Consider the following 18427-nt stretch of genomic DNA (forward strand, 5'->3'; position numbering starts at 1 on the left):
CCGTTCCTTCAATCGTATTTCCGGTTCCGGTTGTCAAAGATTTCTGGGAAACGTAGTCTGTACCTACGAAATGTATTTAACCAACTACATACACTGTGTTTAGACAAATTTCTTCTTAAACTTCAGACTTAATCATATGCTTTTGTTCTTCTCTTATCAGACTCAGAGAGGGAGAAGAAGAAGAAGTGAGGGTTTGTCTCCCGGAAGTGATATTTGACAACACCTCAAGCAAACATGATGGCATTATAAAGACCCTTTCATCAGTTTGGTCAGTGATCAGCTCGGTCGATCAGATGTTTATTGTCCGTCAGTTCGCCTAAATTGAGTTATATATAACAAAGTCAAAGTCACCTTTATTTATATAGCGCTTAAAACAAAATACATTGCGTCAAAGCAACTGAACAACATTCATTAGGAAAACAGTGTGTCAATAATGCAAAATGATAGTTAAAGGCAGTTCATCATTGAATTCAGTGATGTCATCTCTGTTCAGTTTAAATAGTTTATTTGCAATCAAGTCAATGATATCGCTGTAGATGAAGTGACCCCAACTAAGCAAGCCAGAGGCGATGGCGGCAAGGAACCGAAACTCCATCGGTGACAGAATGGAGAAAAAACCTTGGGAGAAACCAGGCTCAGTTGGGGGGTCAGTTCTCCTCTGACCAGACGAAACCAGTAGTTCAATTCCAGGCTGCAGCAAAGTCAGATTGTGCAGAAGAATCATCTGTTTCCTGTCACGAATGAATGAATGTCTGGTCAGCTCATTAATATTTGTTCTGAACAGTCATCACATAAAGTAACAAACACTAAACTAAGCATTACATGCAGATTATTCAGTTATTTAATTTAATTGTAAATACATTGCTGTATGTAAAATGGCGTGTAAAAGTCTTGGACCTTATGTCAAGAAAGGTATCTAAAATGGTGAACATTATTTTCATTATGGGAAAGTATCATATACACAAAAATAAGTGGAATAACAGCAAGCCCAACATAAACTGTTTTAAGAATGAAATTATATAGCATCTCTAAAGGTGTTATCGGAAGAAAACCAGTCCATAAATGAGTTATATGAAACAGAGTCAGAGTCTCTTGCTCTTTGAGTTTACAGTCCTATGTTCAACACGCTTGAAGCACTTATGTTATTTTGTCAGCCCCTGTAATTATTATTATTTTTTTTTTACTGGATATGATGTGAGTTTGTACTGTTTTAAATGCGAGCGTGTTTTTTTCTTTTTCTCAAACGAGTGTAAATTTAAGTTCAAGTTTATATTACATATTTTAAATTGGAATAATAATAATAAAAAAAAGGTCTTGGACCTTAACATCTGCGATGTTTTGTCAATTAAATCTACAAATAATCATTCAAATACTCAAACTCACTGGTCAGATAAATGTTTAATACTTATAATGCGAACTATTTTGTAAGCAAACTCTGAAAGATGCTCTTTATCTAGCTGGAGAACATTTTTGTCAAGTTCTGTAATTATTAATATAATATTCGTATTCGATGTATGTTTTTTTTCTATTATCATTAGAACACTGCTGTACACATAATTTTGCATATATCTTTTTGTTTGTTTACAATTAGAAATACATTTGTAATATACTGAATATTCATTTATGTTAATAATAAATAAATGTTTGTCAGTGCATAAATGCATACTTCAAATTTATACATCGTATCATATTCCTTTCAACATGCATGGGTTGCTGTGGTTAATAAAAAATATAAAGATATAATTTATATAAAATATTTATTTCTGCCTGACACTGGCGCGTCGTTTGAATGCGTTGTTCAGATTTTATGGATCATGCATTTATTAGTCAGAGTCAGATTGTCATTTATTATAAACGACCCTGGCTCGTGCTTCATTCATAAAACAATAACTAGTGTCTGTCTGGTGTCAGGTGCAGAGACAGGAGAGGGATGGATTTATCAAACACTAACATGATACTGATGCCAGGCTTTTCAATGGTGTTGTGTATAATGTTACAAAAGCTTTTTATTGCAGAAAAAATTCAAGTCATTGAAGAATCCTGAAAAAGTTTTACTCAACTGATATAAATTTAGAAAAATAATAATATGTTTCTTGAACAACAAATCAGCATATTAAAATGATTTCCGAAGGATCACGCGACACAGAAGACTGGAGGAATGATGCTGAACATTGAACTGAAAATAAATTAATGTTTTTATTCAGCAAAATGCATTAAATTGATCAAAAGGAGGTTTCAGAAGATTTTATTTCAAAGAAGCTGTTCTTCTCGACTTTGTTCATCAGAGAATACAGAAAACTGTTAAATGTTAATCATGCAGCAGAATCCTAACCTTGTTTTTAACAGTAACAGGCAAATCAGCATAATATAATTATTTTTCTGAAAGATCATCCAAGATGTATTAAAATAGAAACGTTATTTCAGATTGTAATGTTTCATGATATTGCTGTTTTATTGTATTTTGATCAAATAAATGCAGCCTTATGAGCATAAAACACTTCATTACATTTGATCATGTTTCCAAACGTTTGACAAGTACTGTATATAGATAGATAATATGTAATGTTAAAAAAATAAAATAATACATCTGAAATAAATGCACTAATCATTTCTTTAGTTGTATTTGTTCTCACTATAATCAGTCAATCACAGAAGATGATTTTTTATTTTATTTTTTTGCCATCAGGCCACAGTGAATGACTAATCAGACAATTCACCAAAAGTATTAAGTATTAAGAGACTAAGTAAATATTTTTTTTTTACCCGTTTTTGGACAGTTGGGATATTTTTTAGTGCATGAAACTCTAAAGCAAAAGATTTATTCTCATTAGCAGTTTGGTTTTAGTTACTATTATTATGCTTCTCATCAATTCAATAAAAACACTGTATTTTACAACTGAAATGTTATAGAAATCTAAGAATTTGTACATTATAGGCAAATATAATTTCTGTTTTATAAAATCATTTATTTTGCGATGGAATGACCTGGACATGAGAATCAGTAGTTGCATTTATCTAAAATGATATAATGGTGGAGTCGAGAGGAGCTGACCATTGAAGTGCTTCTCTCCTTCAGTCAACAACTGACACGAAGCGCATTAAAATGCCAGTTAATAAAAAATACAGCAACACTGTTATGTTGAAGTCATAAAGTGTATGTTGATGTCTTCCAGCATTATATCTATAATCGCAGATCAGCTGTTCTTTCCATTTCTTCTCGAAGTGTTAAAAACCCAAAGATATAACCGTGTAGTCACTGAGATGAAGCCTGAGCTCTAGTTCAGAGGAAAACTGGTTGTGAAATCCTTTTCTTAGTAGCGTGTTATACTTTATATGAAAGATATTTAAACAAAGACACACTGTTTACTTACAGTGTAACGGCAGATTTAACCGAATAAATGTTTATTGACCGGATGGACTGTTGACTTTTCTGTTTGCTGCTATCAATACTTTACAGTAACATGCTGTAATACTGTGCAAGAGTCTTGATATGATATCAGTTTATACTTTTCTTCACAAAACTTGCCATATTTCATTCCACAATCTAAAGAAATCAACTTATATTTTCTTAACATAAGAAATTCCATTCTTGTTATAATCAGCTTAAATTAAAACAGCAAAACAAATACTACCGTGATGCATACATTCTTAATTTAATGTTTTATTTGCATTACTTTAATGAATGAGATATTACAAAGCAGGAAAGTCCTTAATATATTTTCTTCAGATGTTCCTGACAGGCTTTTACCAGAAATATAACATCAGTGTTAAATAACCTCTGAATGCTTGCACTGAAAGATACTCTGGACTCTGTACAACAACGTCAACTTTAATATTGGTGAGGAAATACATACACGGAACAATCCTGCCAGAGGCTCATGCTGTGACTTCATTTGACAAGAATGAGGAAGCTCCAAATAAAACCAATTTACAACAGGAAGGCAAAGAAGATACACATTAAGATTCATTTTTGTCAAATCATGATGCTACTTGAGCCAAGGGAAACAACAACAACAAAAAATATGCAGGGAAAGAAAAAACAATTGAAATGTGAATTTAAATTCCATCATAAAATTCACCCTGTATCTCTACCCTATGTGTCCCCATCCCCCCATCCCTCCCAAAGCCCCCCGCCCCACCCCACAGACGTCCGGCAGGCAGCGGCCGGAGGAATTATGTGGCGTAGCGTTTGGTCCACTGTTTGGCTATCCTGTCGTGCTCAGGTCTGTTGGTTGTGTACTGCGTGGCGATGCTTCCTACCAGAGGATCAGCTGCAGAAGAAGACAGGTCAAAAACACAATCAGCTGCTATCTACAGTCAACACAGACACAATGTTGAAGGGGTCATGGACGGAGAAACCAAAATTCCTTTGATCTTTTGACATATAAGAGGTCACTGTACTATAAAAACATCCTGTATGTTTCAGAACTCAAAACTTTGTTTGTATTGAAGGCAGTCTGCCCAAACCACAGCTTGTAGAATTTTCCACTCTATGATGTAATAGTGTGGATAAGCTCCGCCTCCACAGAAGATGATCAATGCCTGATTCTACATCACTGCCAGTTTAGCCCCGCCCACAGATTCCTTATCACTACCAGTTAAGCCCCTCCAAGATTCATCACTGCCAGTTTAGCCCCGCCCACTTATTCGAAGTCACTGCCAGTTTAGCACAACCCACAGATTCTCACATGTAGTGTTTACGAGAGAGGAGAGTCACTAATTAAATGATAATCTTGCTCCAAAGACAAGATGCTGTGCAGTCAGTGCCAAGTTCTTTGCATTGCCTTCCTTTCCCAACATTAGGAAAGAGTGGATAAACTTGTCTCGTCAGTAAGAACTCACTTCATTATACCATGGATTTGTTTACAAACTAGCACAATTTGATGCAGGATTTGATGAAAAATATAAACTAAAAGACGATGCTGTGCTGAATATTTCTACCCAAGTTTCTAGTCCATTTAACAAGTTCCATTTTTTAACTGTCCATATAAACAATATTGACTTGTAGCCTAAATGATTAACTAAAAATCTGGTCAACAAAGTTCTTTATTTGAAGCACAATTCTACAAGAAGGTAACTTACTGAAAAAGTGTTGATGCTTAAAGTGCTTCACTGAGCTGAATATTAAACTTAAAACATCTAAATTAAGTGTTTTAAGGGCTTCAAACTACTTCCAAGGTTTTGTTCAGCTGTATACTAAGTTTACTTTGAGCTTATGTGCAACATTAGATACAAAGCAGACCCCAGCTAACACTCACACTAGGAACGTTTCTAATTTAAATACACAATACTGCAACAATGATCACAAAACACTTTTGGGTGAATATCCATATGAAATATATATTGAATTTGAAGCCACCCTTTCTGCAATGAATGAGATGTATTTTCCAGAATATAAGTTGCATTTCTTTCTCATGCGAAGCATCCTGTGACTTACATAATGTGATTTCAGTCAAGCATTCGAAACATGCAAAGCACGCATGTTGATCTGTGCCAAACCAGTGAGGTACAGGAGCACAAGTTTCATTTGATAGCGCATTTCCCACAAAACAGTACTTTCACTTTCAATAAATTGGTTTAGGCTTGCCGTTTTGTTGTTGTTTTTGTTGTTCGTTTTTATGAATGTTGTTTAAAATGAATGCCAGGATAATCTGTTTTATGCTAATATCTTTCATCCCGGTTCGGTTCAGAATACTGTAACTTTAAATAATTACATTTTTGAAATATAAATATATATTTTTTCAAACAAATTAAATATTAAAGAACAGTAAAAATAATGAATATGCTATAAGGTGCATATATTTAGCTAAATTCTCTTCTCTAGAGTTCATTTTTCTAGCTGATTATTGACTAATGAGTTTTTGGTCACCGAACAGGTTTTCTTTTTCTGAAGTAAACTTGACAAGCTGGTAATTTATATTAACAGGATACGATTTCAGCAAGAGTTGTACTCTCTTTTAAATGTCTTTAGATGTCCATGTTTATTACGTCCTGAACGTGGTATTAAAGTGGAGGACATGATCCCTTTAATGCAGTGTAACAGATCTAAGTGAATGAAAACATAACGTAAAGTTTTACGTCTGAAAGTGCACCATGTATTAAGTGATTGTCTCTCAAAAGAGAGTAGACTGAATCATTGAAACGAGTCGTTTTTAAAATGAATCTCAAGCGGTTTCATGATGTCAACATGAAACATTAGCTCATTGCCCACCCACCTGTTGGCCTGTTAGTGTTGGTCTGAATGAAAATGATAATTCATTCTTTGCCACTAGGTGTCACTTTTGAAACTAAATAAACTAGCAGTTTCCCCGCTGTACACAAAGCAGCACAGGAGGGGTTTGGAAAAATGAATAGTTGAGCGAATCGTTTGGGAGTTGAATAAGGTAAAAATAAAAGACAATGAAACTGTTTTTTGACCTTTCATGCATGCCAATCTGTTGTTGGGGACTCCCAAAACCAATATATTAATCTTTCATAACATAATAGGGGCACTTTAAAACTAAAATGCACTAGTATAAACATAGCCTTAGGTGCAACTTATTTCCTGCAAAATACAGTAATCACATGTATTCAGGGCTCAGAGAGAAACCATTTTAGATATAAAGGTATTCAAATAGCTAAGAACCGAGATGAAGAGAAAGATGTGTGCAGTATCATACATGAGCACGAGGCGGCTGTATCGATGCTCACACCTGTAACTGCTCTGCTTTGGTCTCGGTCACACAGGTGGAGCTCCAGCATACTGACAGACACTGGAGCTCCAGCCCACGACCGGCTCGATCACACCCGACTCTTACCTGGGTTACAGTCTGTGAGCAGAGAGCAGATGGACAGCAGCACTTTGGAGATGGTGAGCGCCGGGCTCCAGTTGTCCTTCAGGATGTCCAGACAGATCACACCCTGACTGTTGATGTTGCAGTGGTAGATTCTCGTGCGAAACGTCACCTGAACACACCAGGACAGAGCAAGAGTCGTTAGGAGAAGCTTAGACAGTTTAAAACAAAAACTTCTTATTCAACAATTCTTCTCCACGTCACCCTATAGGGCCATTTTGGAGAGCATCACATGCATAATGTATGCTGTTCTGTCACCAGCACTGTACGCTGATACGCCGTGTCCACTTTGATCTGAATGTAAACAACGCATCCACGTACATATGTTCACATATGTGATACTCTCCAAAATGGCACTATAGGGTAACGTGGAGAAAAATAATGGTTGTATAAAGTCTTTATGTTTTTTTTTATACAAAAAAAAAAACATTCTTGTAACTTTGTAAAATTACGATTGAACCCCTGATGTCACATGAATTATTTTAACGATCTTCTTGCTACGTTTCTGGACCTCGATCATGTAAGGATCCTTACCGTCTATAGAAGATCAGAGAGCTCTCCGATTTAATCAAAAATATCTGTATTTGTGCTCTGAAGATGAAAGGTCTAACGGGTTTGAAACGACATGAGGGTTTCATTCATGACAGGATATTCATTTTTGGGTGAACTCCTCCTTTAAGAAGCTCTTGTGTCCACTAACACAGATGTTGAGGTAGTCTTCGTACTGAAAGTAATTAGTTACTCTTATTTCACCTTGTTTATTGGCAAACTGTTTGCTTTATTCTCGTTCGCTTTAAACCACAGGCTTTTCTTATCATAAAGTCTGCACAAAACAGACGATTAAAGACAACTCAAGTGAACACTGAAAAGCCTCAGCTCATCTAATTATAAGTTTATTCTATTTTTTAACTCCGATTCATTAACTTGCCGATTTAACCATTTAATAATCAAAGTGATCGAATCAGAAATCTGAAAGATTATGAGTCACAGCCTGTCTGCTATTTCTGTCTGCTGTTGCACGAACAGGGCAGTCTGAGAGCCACACCTGGCATGTAGTATATTCAATATCAGTCCTATACTGAAGCTGTGTGTTGTGTGCTGTAAAAGTGCTGTAACTGAATGATGACTAAGCAACAGAATGAACAGTGAAAGTAACAGACCCGTGTGCAGTTTACCAGGCATGACGAAGAGTGAAAAGAACCTTGCTAAACAAATTAGATGAGTCACATTTTACTTTAAGGTCCAATTCTTGCTATTAAACGATTAATTACGACTTCTGTGTCATACTCCTAATTTGTTGCTTATGAATAGTTAGTAAGTTAAGTTTAGGATAAGGGATATAAAATATGGCCATGCAGAATGTGTGCTTTATAAGTACTAATAAACAGCTGATATGTTAATAATAGGCATGATAACAAGCAACTAGTTAACAGTGATAACTGGTCCCTATACTAAAGTGTTACCAATTAGACCAACTGTTAGTCCATTCATATTCTTTTGATTTCTTTATACAACTTTAAAAAAAAAAAAAAAAATTAACACAAGCAATTAAAATACAGGTATCAATAACTGGAATCTGCCAGTACCAAAAATGAAAGTATCGTAGTCATTATAGAAAAAGTGAAATAAGAATATAAAACAGCTGTTTTCCATGTGAATATACACAGGTGCATCTCATTAAATTAGAATGTCATGTAAAAGTTCATTTCAGTAATTCAACTAATTGTGAAACTCGCGTATTAAAATAAATCCAATGCACACTGACTGAAGTAGTTCAAGTCTTTGGTTCTTTTAATTGTGATGATTTTGGCTCACATTTAACAAAACATCCACCAATTCACCATCTCCACAAATTAGAATACTTCATAAGACATTTTTAGTGTATTGTTGGCATAGCATGGAGGTTATCAGTTTGTGGCACTGCTGAAGAGGTATGGCAGCCCAGGTTTCTTTGAGTGGCCTTCAGCTCATCTGCATTGTTTGGTCTCTTGTTTCTCATTTTCCTTCTCTGCCATAGCCCATAGATTCTCTCTTGGGTTCAGGTCTGGTGAGTTTGCTGGCCAGTCAAGCACACCAACACCAACTTTTGGTGCTATTGGGCAGTGTGGGCAGGAGCCAAATCCTGCTGGAAAATGAAATCAGCATCTTCTAAAAGCTGGTCAGAAGAAGGAAGCATGAAGTGCTACAAAATTTCTTGGAAAACGGCTGAATTGACTTTGGTTTTCAGAAAACACAATGGACCAACACCAGCAGATGGCATTACACCCCAAATCATCACAGACTGTGGAAAATTAACACTGGACTTTAAGCAATCTGGGTTATGAGAATCTCCAACCTTCCTCCAGAATCTAGGACCTTTGTTTCCAAATGAAATACAAAACTTGCTCTCATCCGAAAAGAGGACTTTGGTCCACTGGACAACAGTCCAGTTCTTCTTCTCCTTAGCCCAGGTAAGACGCCTCTGATGTTGTCTGTGGTTCAGCAAATTCTTTGACATGTCTGTGTGTGGTGGCTCTTAATGCCTTGACCCCAGCCTCAGTCCATTCCTAGTGAAGTTCACTCACATACTTGAACCGATTTCGCTTGACAATCCTCATAAGGCTGCGGTTCTCTCAGTTGGTTGTCCATCTTTTTCTTCCACAAGTTTTCCTTCTACTCCACTTTCTGATAACATGCTTGGATACAGCACTCTGTGAACAGCCGTTTTTTATTTTTGCAATTAATGGTTGTGGCTTACCCTCCTTGTGAAAGGTGTCAATGATTGTCTTCTGGACAACTGTCAGATGAACAGTCTTCTTCATGATTGTGTAGTCTAGTGAACCAAACTGAGAGACCATTTTAAAGGCTCAGGAAACATTTGCAGGTGTTTTGAGTTGATTAACTGATTGGCATGCCATCATATTCTAATTTGTTGAGATGGTGAATCGGTGGGTTCTTGTTAAATGTGAGCCAAAATCATCCCAATTAAAAGAATCAAAGACTTTAACTACTTCAGTCTGTGTGCATTGAGTTTAATACACAAGTTTCACAATTTGAGTTTAATTACTGATATAATGAACTTTTCCACAACATTCTAATTTATGGAGATGCACCTGTATGTTAAAATGTTATTTATTGCTGTGATCAAAGCTTGATTATATACTCCAGTCTTCTAAATGTCCTCACTGCCTCTTTTGATAGATTTAATGCCTCTATGTAATGCCTAAATGTATTAATTACTTTAAAAAAAAATCTTACAGTTCCCAGACCTCTGAATGGTAGTTTCTAAGTGAATATGGCTGTCCATCCCAGACACTAACTGTGACTATCATGAAGCAAACTCTGACCTTGGGTGGTTTGAAGGGGTAGTCTGGAGTGAAAGCGATGTCCAGGAAGAACACTCCTCCCTCATACACTGAACCTGGAGGACCCAGGATAGTGGACCTCCACTCGTAGATGTTGTCTCCTTTAGGACCCGCACTGACAACAACACAGAGAGGACCATTTTTACTCCGAAAAAACACCACAGAACTAATTTACATCAGCAGAAGATACAATACATTTCTATTTAACTCGATATGACCTTTTAACCTTAAGAGGTGCAGCTAATCTCACTGGCAATGATTTTTTTTTAATAAAAGGGTATAAAAAGTAGTAAAAAATAAATAAATAAATCAGTATCATCTTTTGTGTTCATCAAAACAAAGAAATTCATACAGGTTTTAACAACTTATTTTCATTTTTGGATGAACTATTCCTTTAAATTAGTATTAAATGCATCTTGAAGTTTTGTTAAGATGATCCTTTCACAGATAAATGTAATTGACATCATTAACGCACACACACAGTGATAAGACTAAGGCTGATTTCAGTAAAGCACTGACTAACTCTTACACCTCCAACCAGTCCATGTGACTGAAACAGCCCAAAATCATCCACATATCTGTATGACAGAGTGGAGAACCAATGCAATATTTCTGAATGCATTGGCTTGAACCACGTACACAAACACACAGAGGAAGCAAGCTGTTGGAGGACAAGCAGATAACAGTCAGAAAGCATTCGTGTCCTCAAATGACTGTTACTGCCCTCTATACTGACAGACAAGCAGTGCTGGGGGTAACGCAATTTACGTAATCAGATTACTTTTTTTCAGGTTAATTAGTGAAGTAATGCATTCATTTTTAATTCACAAGAAAATATCGCAGTTACTTTTTCAAATAAGTAAATGTCGGTCACGTTGTTTTTCATGTATTGACTGACAGCTCTCCTGTGCTCATGTTGAGATAAATCAAGAGTAAGTGCAGAGAAGCTGTGTGCGTTGTGTAAACGTGATTTCACATAGAGCAGCTGCTACTAAACAGAGCCGTTGTTAACTGAGATGATGCGCAAATCCACGTTAAGTTTCAGCATTTTTGCGCATCTTCTCAGTTAACAACGGCTCTGTGTAGTAACAGCTGCTCTATGTGAAATCACACACCTGAGGGAATTTACCGCTGATTAGAGAACCGGCTTTACTGACGAGATGCGCATAACGACCGGCCGATCGTGATCGGTGCACACCTAATAAAAATGTAAAGTTTTGAGCAAAGAGGTGAGAAATCACATTTTTATCAACAACTACATCAGTATGATTATCAAAGCATAAATCCAGTAAATCGCTTCATCAACACATCCAAAGCTTCCACAGACCTATACCACTGCCTGGATCAACATTTTACTCTGTAACATTATGCAGTTTTCATTTATATGCTGTCTATTGCTGATCACATTATTTATCATATGCATCTGTTTACATGAGACCGCTCGTTTCTCCGTCCCGTTCACGTGTGTTTTTGTTCAAGGTTTTGTACTCGTTCAGAAGATTTGTTATAGCACCCCCGAGTGTATAACAGTGCAAACACGGAAAGCTGTAAAAACTCATCTTTGGTTGTCTTCTAAATGACAAGATAACACATTAATGGCGTGGAAAGAGCAGACAAGCAAGCTCAGTTGAGATGAGAACAGGTAATACAAAAGTAACATAACATTACATGCTATGAAAAGTAACTAAGGTATTATTATTAAGTATTAATTACTTTTAAAAGTTACTTTCTCCAATACTGCAGTCAAGAATATAAAATCTAGAAACTTCCTGTCTAGCTGAAAATCAAGAAAAAAAAAAAAAACAACAAAAAAAAATTGACAACTGTATACTGTGGCTCTGACCTTGTCAACTTGCTTCCCAAATGAACATCTCTTCAGGAATCTGAAGTGTGTCAATATACTGAAGGGGTGCATTAGGTCTTAAAGTGAAAGCAGCCTAATAAAGAATTGTGAAATTCCACTGCTGAGATCATAACCTTACTTCCAGTAAAACATACTTCTTGAAAATGGTATTAATCCATTTTGGAGGAAGAATGCAGGTGGTTTCTGGTTCCCAACCCTTCTGTTTTTTTTATTATATATAAAAGGCATTGCACCTGCTTGTAGGAATGAAGTAATGCCAGTAACTGGTCTGTTTTCAGAGAAGAGCTGCTATATAGCAGTGAGAATGTGCTTACAGTATCTCTTATAAAAGAGACAATCAAGCACAGAACAGGGGGAACCAAGTCATTTACTTTTGGAGAAAGAGAATCTCAACACAGGTGCAAAACACAGTTGAAAGACGGTGGTATTTTTAAAGGTTAAATTACTGATCTGAAACTGCACAGCGGGAACTTTATTCACTGCTTGTATGAAATTTGGCCAAAACATACCTGCTGCCCATCTGTGTTTTCAGAGAAGCACAAATAATCTGACCTAAATGTATATCCCAGGAGGAAAAATTCCCGCCCCTCGGGCGACCGTACTTGGCAGCAAAGATAGACAAGTCCTTCCTGTGTCAGCGTCGGAGCGTAACAGCCATGAGATGAGTGCATCAAACCGCCCCGTGTCATTTCTACCCGGATTTATGCTTCACAACAGCTGAATACAGGCGCACACAGGAGGCACTGTGTGAACACACGCAGTGTTTGGACGTGTCAGGGGTCCGGCACACTGCTGCTACTGCCATTCAGTTCAGTAACACAGGGGGCTTTTCTGCACAGATAAACAGCTCACAATACACATTACTCCAGAGGAGCTGGGGCTATGATAAGAGACTTCATTCTCACTTCTCATTTCTAGAAAACAATAGTGGAATGGGGGAATTTCAAATGACATGATTTATAATACTGCAGCTCAAAGGTTTGTGATTAGTATGATTTTTTTTTAAAGAAATAAACACTTTTATACAGCAATAATGTTTTAAATGGGTACAAAAACATTTAGAATGTTACAAAAGAATGTTAATAATTTAGAATGTTATTTTTTTTTTTTTACTTTCAATTCATTAAAGAATCCGAAAGGATATTAGAACGAAGTGACAACAACGAGTAATGAATTAGAGTGGAAAATCTAAATTGTATATAAAAGTTATTTTAAATTATTGATACACAGAATAATAATAAATCAATTTCAAAATATTGCCATCAAAAAAAAAAAAAATCTTATCAACTCCAAACATTTGAATTAAAGTGTGTTTGTGTGTTGAATTGGCCATCAGTCATCTTCAACAGTAGATATGAATAAAAACACAAGCTGTTCAATCACATTTTTTAAAATTATTATTATTATAATTAAAATATGACTTTCTACCAGCAAAAGGCTCTGAATTCTACTGTGCTTCATTTAAGAGTACGGTTGCGTAAATCATAAGCTGGTTTTACACCGCATGCAGTGCATGTTTATTTTGGTGCACACATTAGCAGGTCACAGCATTCACAGTGTGTGTGTGTGTGTGGTGTGATCCTGTGCAGCAGACCTTCAGCACTAATGATAACACACAAAACACTGTTAAAATGCTCCAGAATCATACTGAAAATGTGATTCAAACAACTCAATTGTGTTGGAGTGAACAGGCTTGAGTGAACCACACAGAACATCCTAACAAACATCTAGCAAGAGCTGTTCAGCCATCAGGCAAATATCAACTTTCAGAGGAATTCAAAATCTGTTGCAGCGTCTCACAAGCTTGTGCACTAGATGAGTGTCATCACTTCAGTTGTGAGTTGACTACAACCTGGACCGCTTTGGTCATGACTTCAAATACGAAAGCCAACACAAGCCTTAGTGGTGTTGCATGTGTTTGGCTTTAGCAAACACTGCTAATAAATCAAGATAAGAGAGAAGAAAGCACTGGCAGGGGAAGAGATGCGACTCTTACGTCTCAAGATAAAAGACGTGCTTGCATAAATGCAGACACATGCGAGAAGGAAAGAGCTGAAGCGTGTAAACAGATGCTAAAGGTGACGAGCGCTTTTCAAGACGAGGTCTGTCAGCTGTGCGATTCTGAGTCAGGTACAATTACCTTCAGATACGGTCACAAAAACACACTTTACAGCGTACAGACATGAAGCTGATAAAGCTTGAGTTTATGAGATCAGTGAGGTCTGGACGTTCTGACACAGACACGATCGATAACCATACGCAAGATCGGGATGGTTTACCGCAATCTCCACATACACACCAAAAGGAAACATTTCAAATAACAGACAAACACTCCAGTCAAAAATGATCCGATTTCATTTATGACTCAAAGGGTTTTCTGTAGGGGATCTTTCTAACCACGGAAACAATGAAATGCAGTTGTTTTCGCTGCTTCTTAGAAACTTCAGCAGAAGAAACAGGAAAATTAATTGTCTGATGGTAGGGAGAAGAAAAAAAAAACAGACACCATCACAGATTTTGTAATGGTTTTACTGGTTTTAATGGAAACTAAGGAAGTATATCAGTAGCAAAAAAAATCCAATATGGTGCATCCCTAGCTTTAATGATTAAAAGCTGATGGTTTGTAATGTTATTTGGTATTTCTGCGGTGGTTCTATTGTTTTTTGAGCAGGGGGATGTGTTCCAGTGTTATATTATAATAAGATCAATCCTCTATTAGAGATAATCGAATACTGACCTGAGAATGAGTCATTTATAATGTGTGCATGCTTTATCAGCTTATTAAAATCTGAACAAGACGTGTCAGATTATAAATAAACCACACTTCTGATCCAATTTGGTCAATTGGGTTTGCATCAAGATTCATGAAGCAGTTCGATCCATTCTGACAGCTCACTCACACACTCCGAAACAGTAACCGAATAGATATTTTTGGATATTTACCTAGGACACAAAACGAACAAATGTTTGTCTTTGTTTTACAGCAATGAAGCTTGTGTGTGCTGCAGATGATGACCATTTATATCCATACTAACACCAAAACACTGGGGAATCCCCCTGAACAGCCCCTGCACTTACAACACTGCCAACATCATATCAATATCACCATACAACTGAGATTTACATTCATGAACACACGCGTAAATATGACAGCTGCAGCCAAAAGAGAGGATTTGTGCACTTCTTCAGAACCCACAAACATATCAAACCCTGGCATTCTTCATATTCTAACTTTAGACAAAATAAGAGTAATCCCTCACTGCTGAGAACACCAGCTGAACTTTGACCTCTCTGGATGTATTTATTTAACAGGGACAGTGCAGAACAACACTGAAGGTTGACAGGTACTTTAGTCTACACTACTGACTGTTAATAACACTAAATTTCGCTAATGTGACGGCAGCTTTTTTGCTGAAGGCATGAGATCCCACATGCAGCTTGTTTCTGTCTGGTTCTTTACCATCCAAACACTGAGACCCACTAATGCAAGCAGAGAACCTCAGAGAGCTGCAGATCTTTTCCTCACCTGCAGTTCGGCGGCGGGTCCAACATGATGTCCGCCAGCTCCTTCTGAATCCTGAAAGAAGACACATGATTCCCGTGAACATCTCTGAACTCGCACATCCAAATACATCTAGATAAAGCACTGTGGCATCGTCTAAAACCTGGCAAGCTGCTTACCTAAACAGCATTTCCAGGCACGCAAATTATTCTAGAAGAGCACCTTTGTTGTGTATTTGATCATATCAGATATGATTTCTGGAGTTCAGCTCTTTCAAAGTGAAAGCTGTTGTCCGAAACCTCAAAATAAAGAAAGGAAACAACACTGTACGGTATGCAACAAGTCGTTTACAAATGCAACATCCCGTCTAAGATCAGTCTTCGAATGCAGGATATCCCACAATCCTGTGTGTGCGGTTCTGTGGTCGAGGAAAGGTTAAAAATGTAATCTGATGGCAGGCTAGCAACCAGCAATAATAAGATAAGGCCGTATTGTTCCTCTCAATACTTACAGGACAGCTCTGACCAAACATTTTAAAAGTTATTTTCAGCAAGCTAATAGTGCTTGCTAATATGAACACAACTGAGATGGCCAATCAAATCAATTTACCGTTTACCGAAGCAGAGCATGAACTCCAGTCAGTGTGATTTTAACAATGAAAAAGTGTGGAGTAGGTAGTAAAACATTTAATGTGTGTTAACGGTTTACAATGGACTTGTTCAACGAGCAACTGTAATCTCCAGAGATGCAAACCACTCAGCCTTTATTTTTTAAAGCAACTTTCTTAATTTCAAATCAAAGATATAGGCTTTAAAGTAAATTGTGTGATGTAACAAAAAACATTACCAGAGTTGTTTTTAAACATATCAGGCAAATAATTCAGATTTTTTTTTTTTTTTTTGCTTTGCAAATAAAGTAGATTTTACAATATACTATGACTATTTTAGGTAGTTTTTTTTCCTTTCCTTTTTTATTTATTTTAATTAAAAAAGGACCATTATTATCTACCCCTCCCAAAAATCGGTTTGGTCCTTGTCTGATGGAGCAGTTTTAAGAACAAAATCACTTAGTTTTCTTAATCACAGCTTTCATTTCAATTTTGAAACAATCACTGCAGTCATTAAATATCAGTTTAAGGCTCGCTGCTTCAGAGCCACTGAATTCTGTCTGGATCTATAAAACCTGCTGTTGACTTTGGTGCACGGCCCAGGGCTGCTCTTCCCCAAATCATGGTAAGCCTAAGGTGATCACAGCTCCACTGGGTTCAGTGGGTCTGCGCTGTACCCGAGCTCAAGATGCTTTCGGGGGTCCTCACCTCTTGGCGCTGGTGGAGAGGAGTTTGGAGGTCTTGCTCATGTTGGCTTTGCTGTCTCTCTTTTTCCCAGATGTGTCCTTCTCCTGCTGCTGATGGGTGGAGGAAGAGGAAGAAGAGGAGGATGAACTAGAGCTGGCACGCGAGTCCTCATCCGACATCCCGATCTAGCAGAAACACACACACACACACACACACACACACACACACACACACACACACACTGATGTGAAACACTGTGTGAATGTAACATATCGACGTGCGCACGTAACACCGTTCAGCTGTAACGACGCAGAGCGTGCAACAACGTAACCGTTGTATCAAGCGATGTGTTTGACTTTTAACTCCAGATCGACAACACAGCGTGAGACAACAACGCATTCCGACTCGAAATAACCGTGAAACAAGCTCTGAACGCCAGTCCGTTACACCAATGTAACGCTGATCCCGATCGAACGGAATCCGTTCACGAGCGATCAATGACCAGAGATTAAACCGAAGGAAGCGGAGCACAAACACGCCTCGGTGTCGCGTTCAACAAACTCAAACTTCACTCCAGCCCACAGACGCGGTGAAGGGACGTGGTAAAAACACGGTGAAGGTGTCGTCAGCTCTCGAGGCTCGCAGTTGTTGTCTTCATTTACCGTCGACGGAGAAATGTATCGGTGCCGTTGCGTACAGACGAGAACAAAGGCATCCTAACGCACCGCTGGGGGGAATATAACAGAAATAGGAGATATATTGTAAGGTTTGAAGGCTTGTGTACCTCTCTTTGTGTCGGTGTGTGTCCGTGGACGCGCGTGTCTCTCAGAGCGGAAGTGCTGCTGCAGACACACACACCGCGCGCGCGCACACACGCCAGCGTCGTTAAAACACGTAATATCAGCACAAAACGCTTCTTGAAGAGTTTGAGTGTCCGTGGACAGTTAACAGACACATGTGGAGCATCATGCTTCATATAGCGCCAATTAACAGCTTTCTAACGTTATTATGCACATCCCACTCTACACGTCCACTCTATTTAGAAGCTAGACGTCCACTCTTCCCATCTATTTTGTAAACATTAAGATTTTTATGTTTAAATGTATTTATGCGTGTATTTAAGCGCATAAGTTTTTTTTTAAGTTTATTATTATTACTTCTGCACCTTGGAGGAGAATAAAAAGGTACTGTGTAAATTGATGCCTATAAAGAAGAATAAGAGTAAATAAACGAGTAATATTAGGCAATAAATGAAACTGTCAGGGTGAAAAGACTTGTTAAATACAACAACAGTACAATAAAGGGAATAACGTTTGATAATTAAGCTAATTATTAATTAAGGTGGAAAAAAATAAAAATTAGACTAACTGAAGTTTTCTGGCACAAAAGGACAGTGGATTCCTATGGATGTCTTCACAAACACACACACACACACACACACACACACACACACACACACACACACACACACAGAGAAAGAGAGATACTGTTTTAGTGCCATAATCTTATTAAAGGCTTTCTTTTATGCCAAAACCATTAGGATATTAAGTAAAGATCATGTTCCATAAAGACATTTAGTACATTTCCTAC

The 18427-nt window shown here is 37.4% G+C and overlaps 1 protein-coding gene across 1 annotated transcript; it reads right to left on the reverse strand.

The window, feature by feature from the left end:
- Positions 1–3809: 3809 nt before the first annotated feature.
- On the reverse strand, positions 3810–17828 carry LOC127979222 (ubiquitin-conjugating enzyme E2 E1-like). The gene is made up of 6 exons (XM_052584552.1): positions 17622–17828; positions 16859–17022; positions 15568–15618; positions 10160–10292; positions 6798–6945; positions 3810–4271 (listed from the first exon to the last, which is right to left on the reverse strand). Exons 1-6 carry the CDS (start codon positions 17811–17813, stop codon positions 4174–4176), a joined length of 786 nt encoding a protein of 261 aa, XP_052440512.1. The 5' UTR covers positions 17814–17828; the 3' UTR covers positions 3810–4173.
- Positions 17829–18427: the final 599 nt, after the last annotated feature.

The sequence above is a fragment of the Carassius gibelio genome, chromosome B19, assembly GCF_023724105.1.
Source record: "Carassius gibelio isolate Cgi1373 ecotype wild population from Czech Republic chromosome B19, carGib1.2-hapl.c, whole genome shotgun sequence".
NCBI lineage: Eukaryota > Metazoa > Chordata > Actinopteri > Cypriniformes > Cyprinidae > Carassius > Carassius gibelio.

Excerpts from the sequence above, each read along its gene's own strand:
- LOC127979222 (XM_052584552.1), bottom strand. The coding sequence starts at position 17,813 with ATGAAGCATGATGCTCCACATGTGTCTGTTAACTGTCCACGGACACTC. Across the intron at positions 17,023-17,621 it reads ACACACCGACACAAAGAGAG|ATCGGGATGTCGGATGAGGA; the intron begins GTACACAAGCCT and ends TGTTTCTGCTAG. Across the intron at positions 15,619-16,858 it reads CTCTCCACCAGCGCCAAGAG|GATTCAGAAGGAGCTGGCGG; the intron begins GTGAGGACCCCC and ends GTCTTCTTTCAG.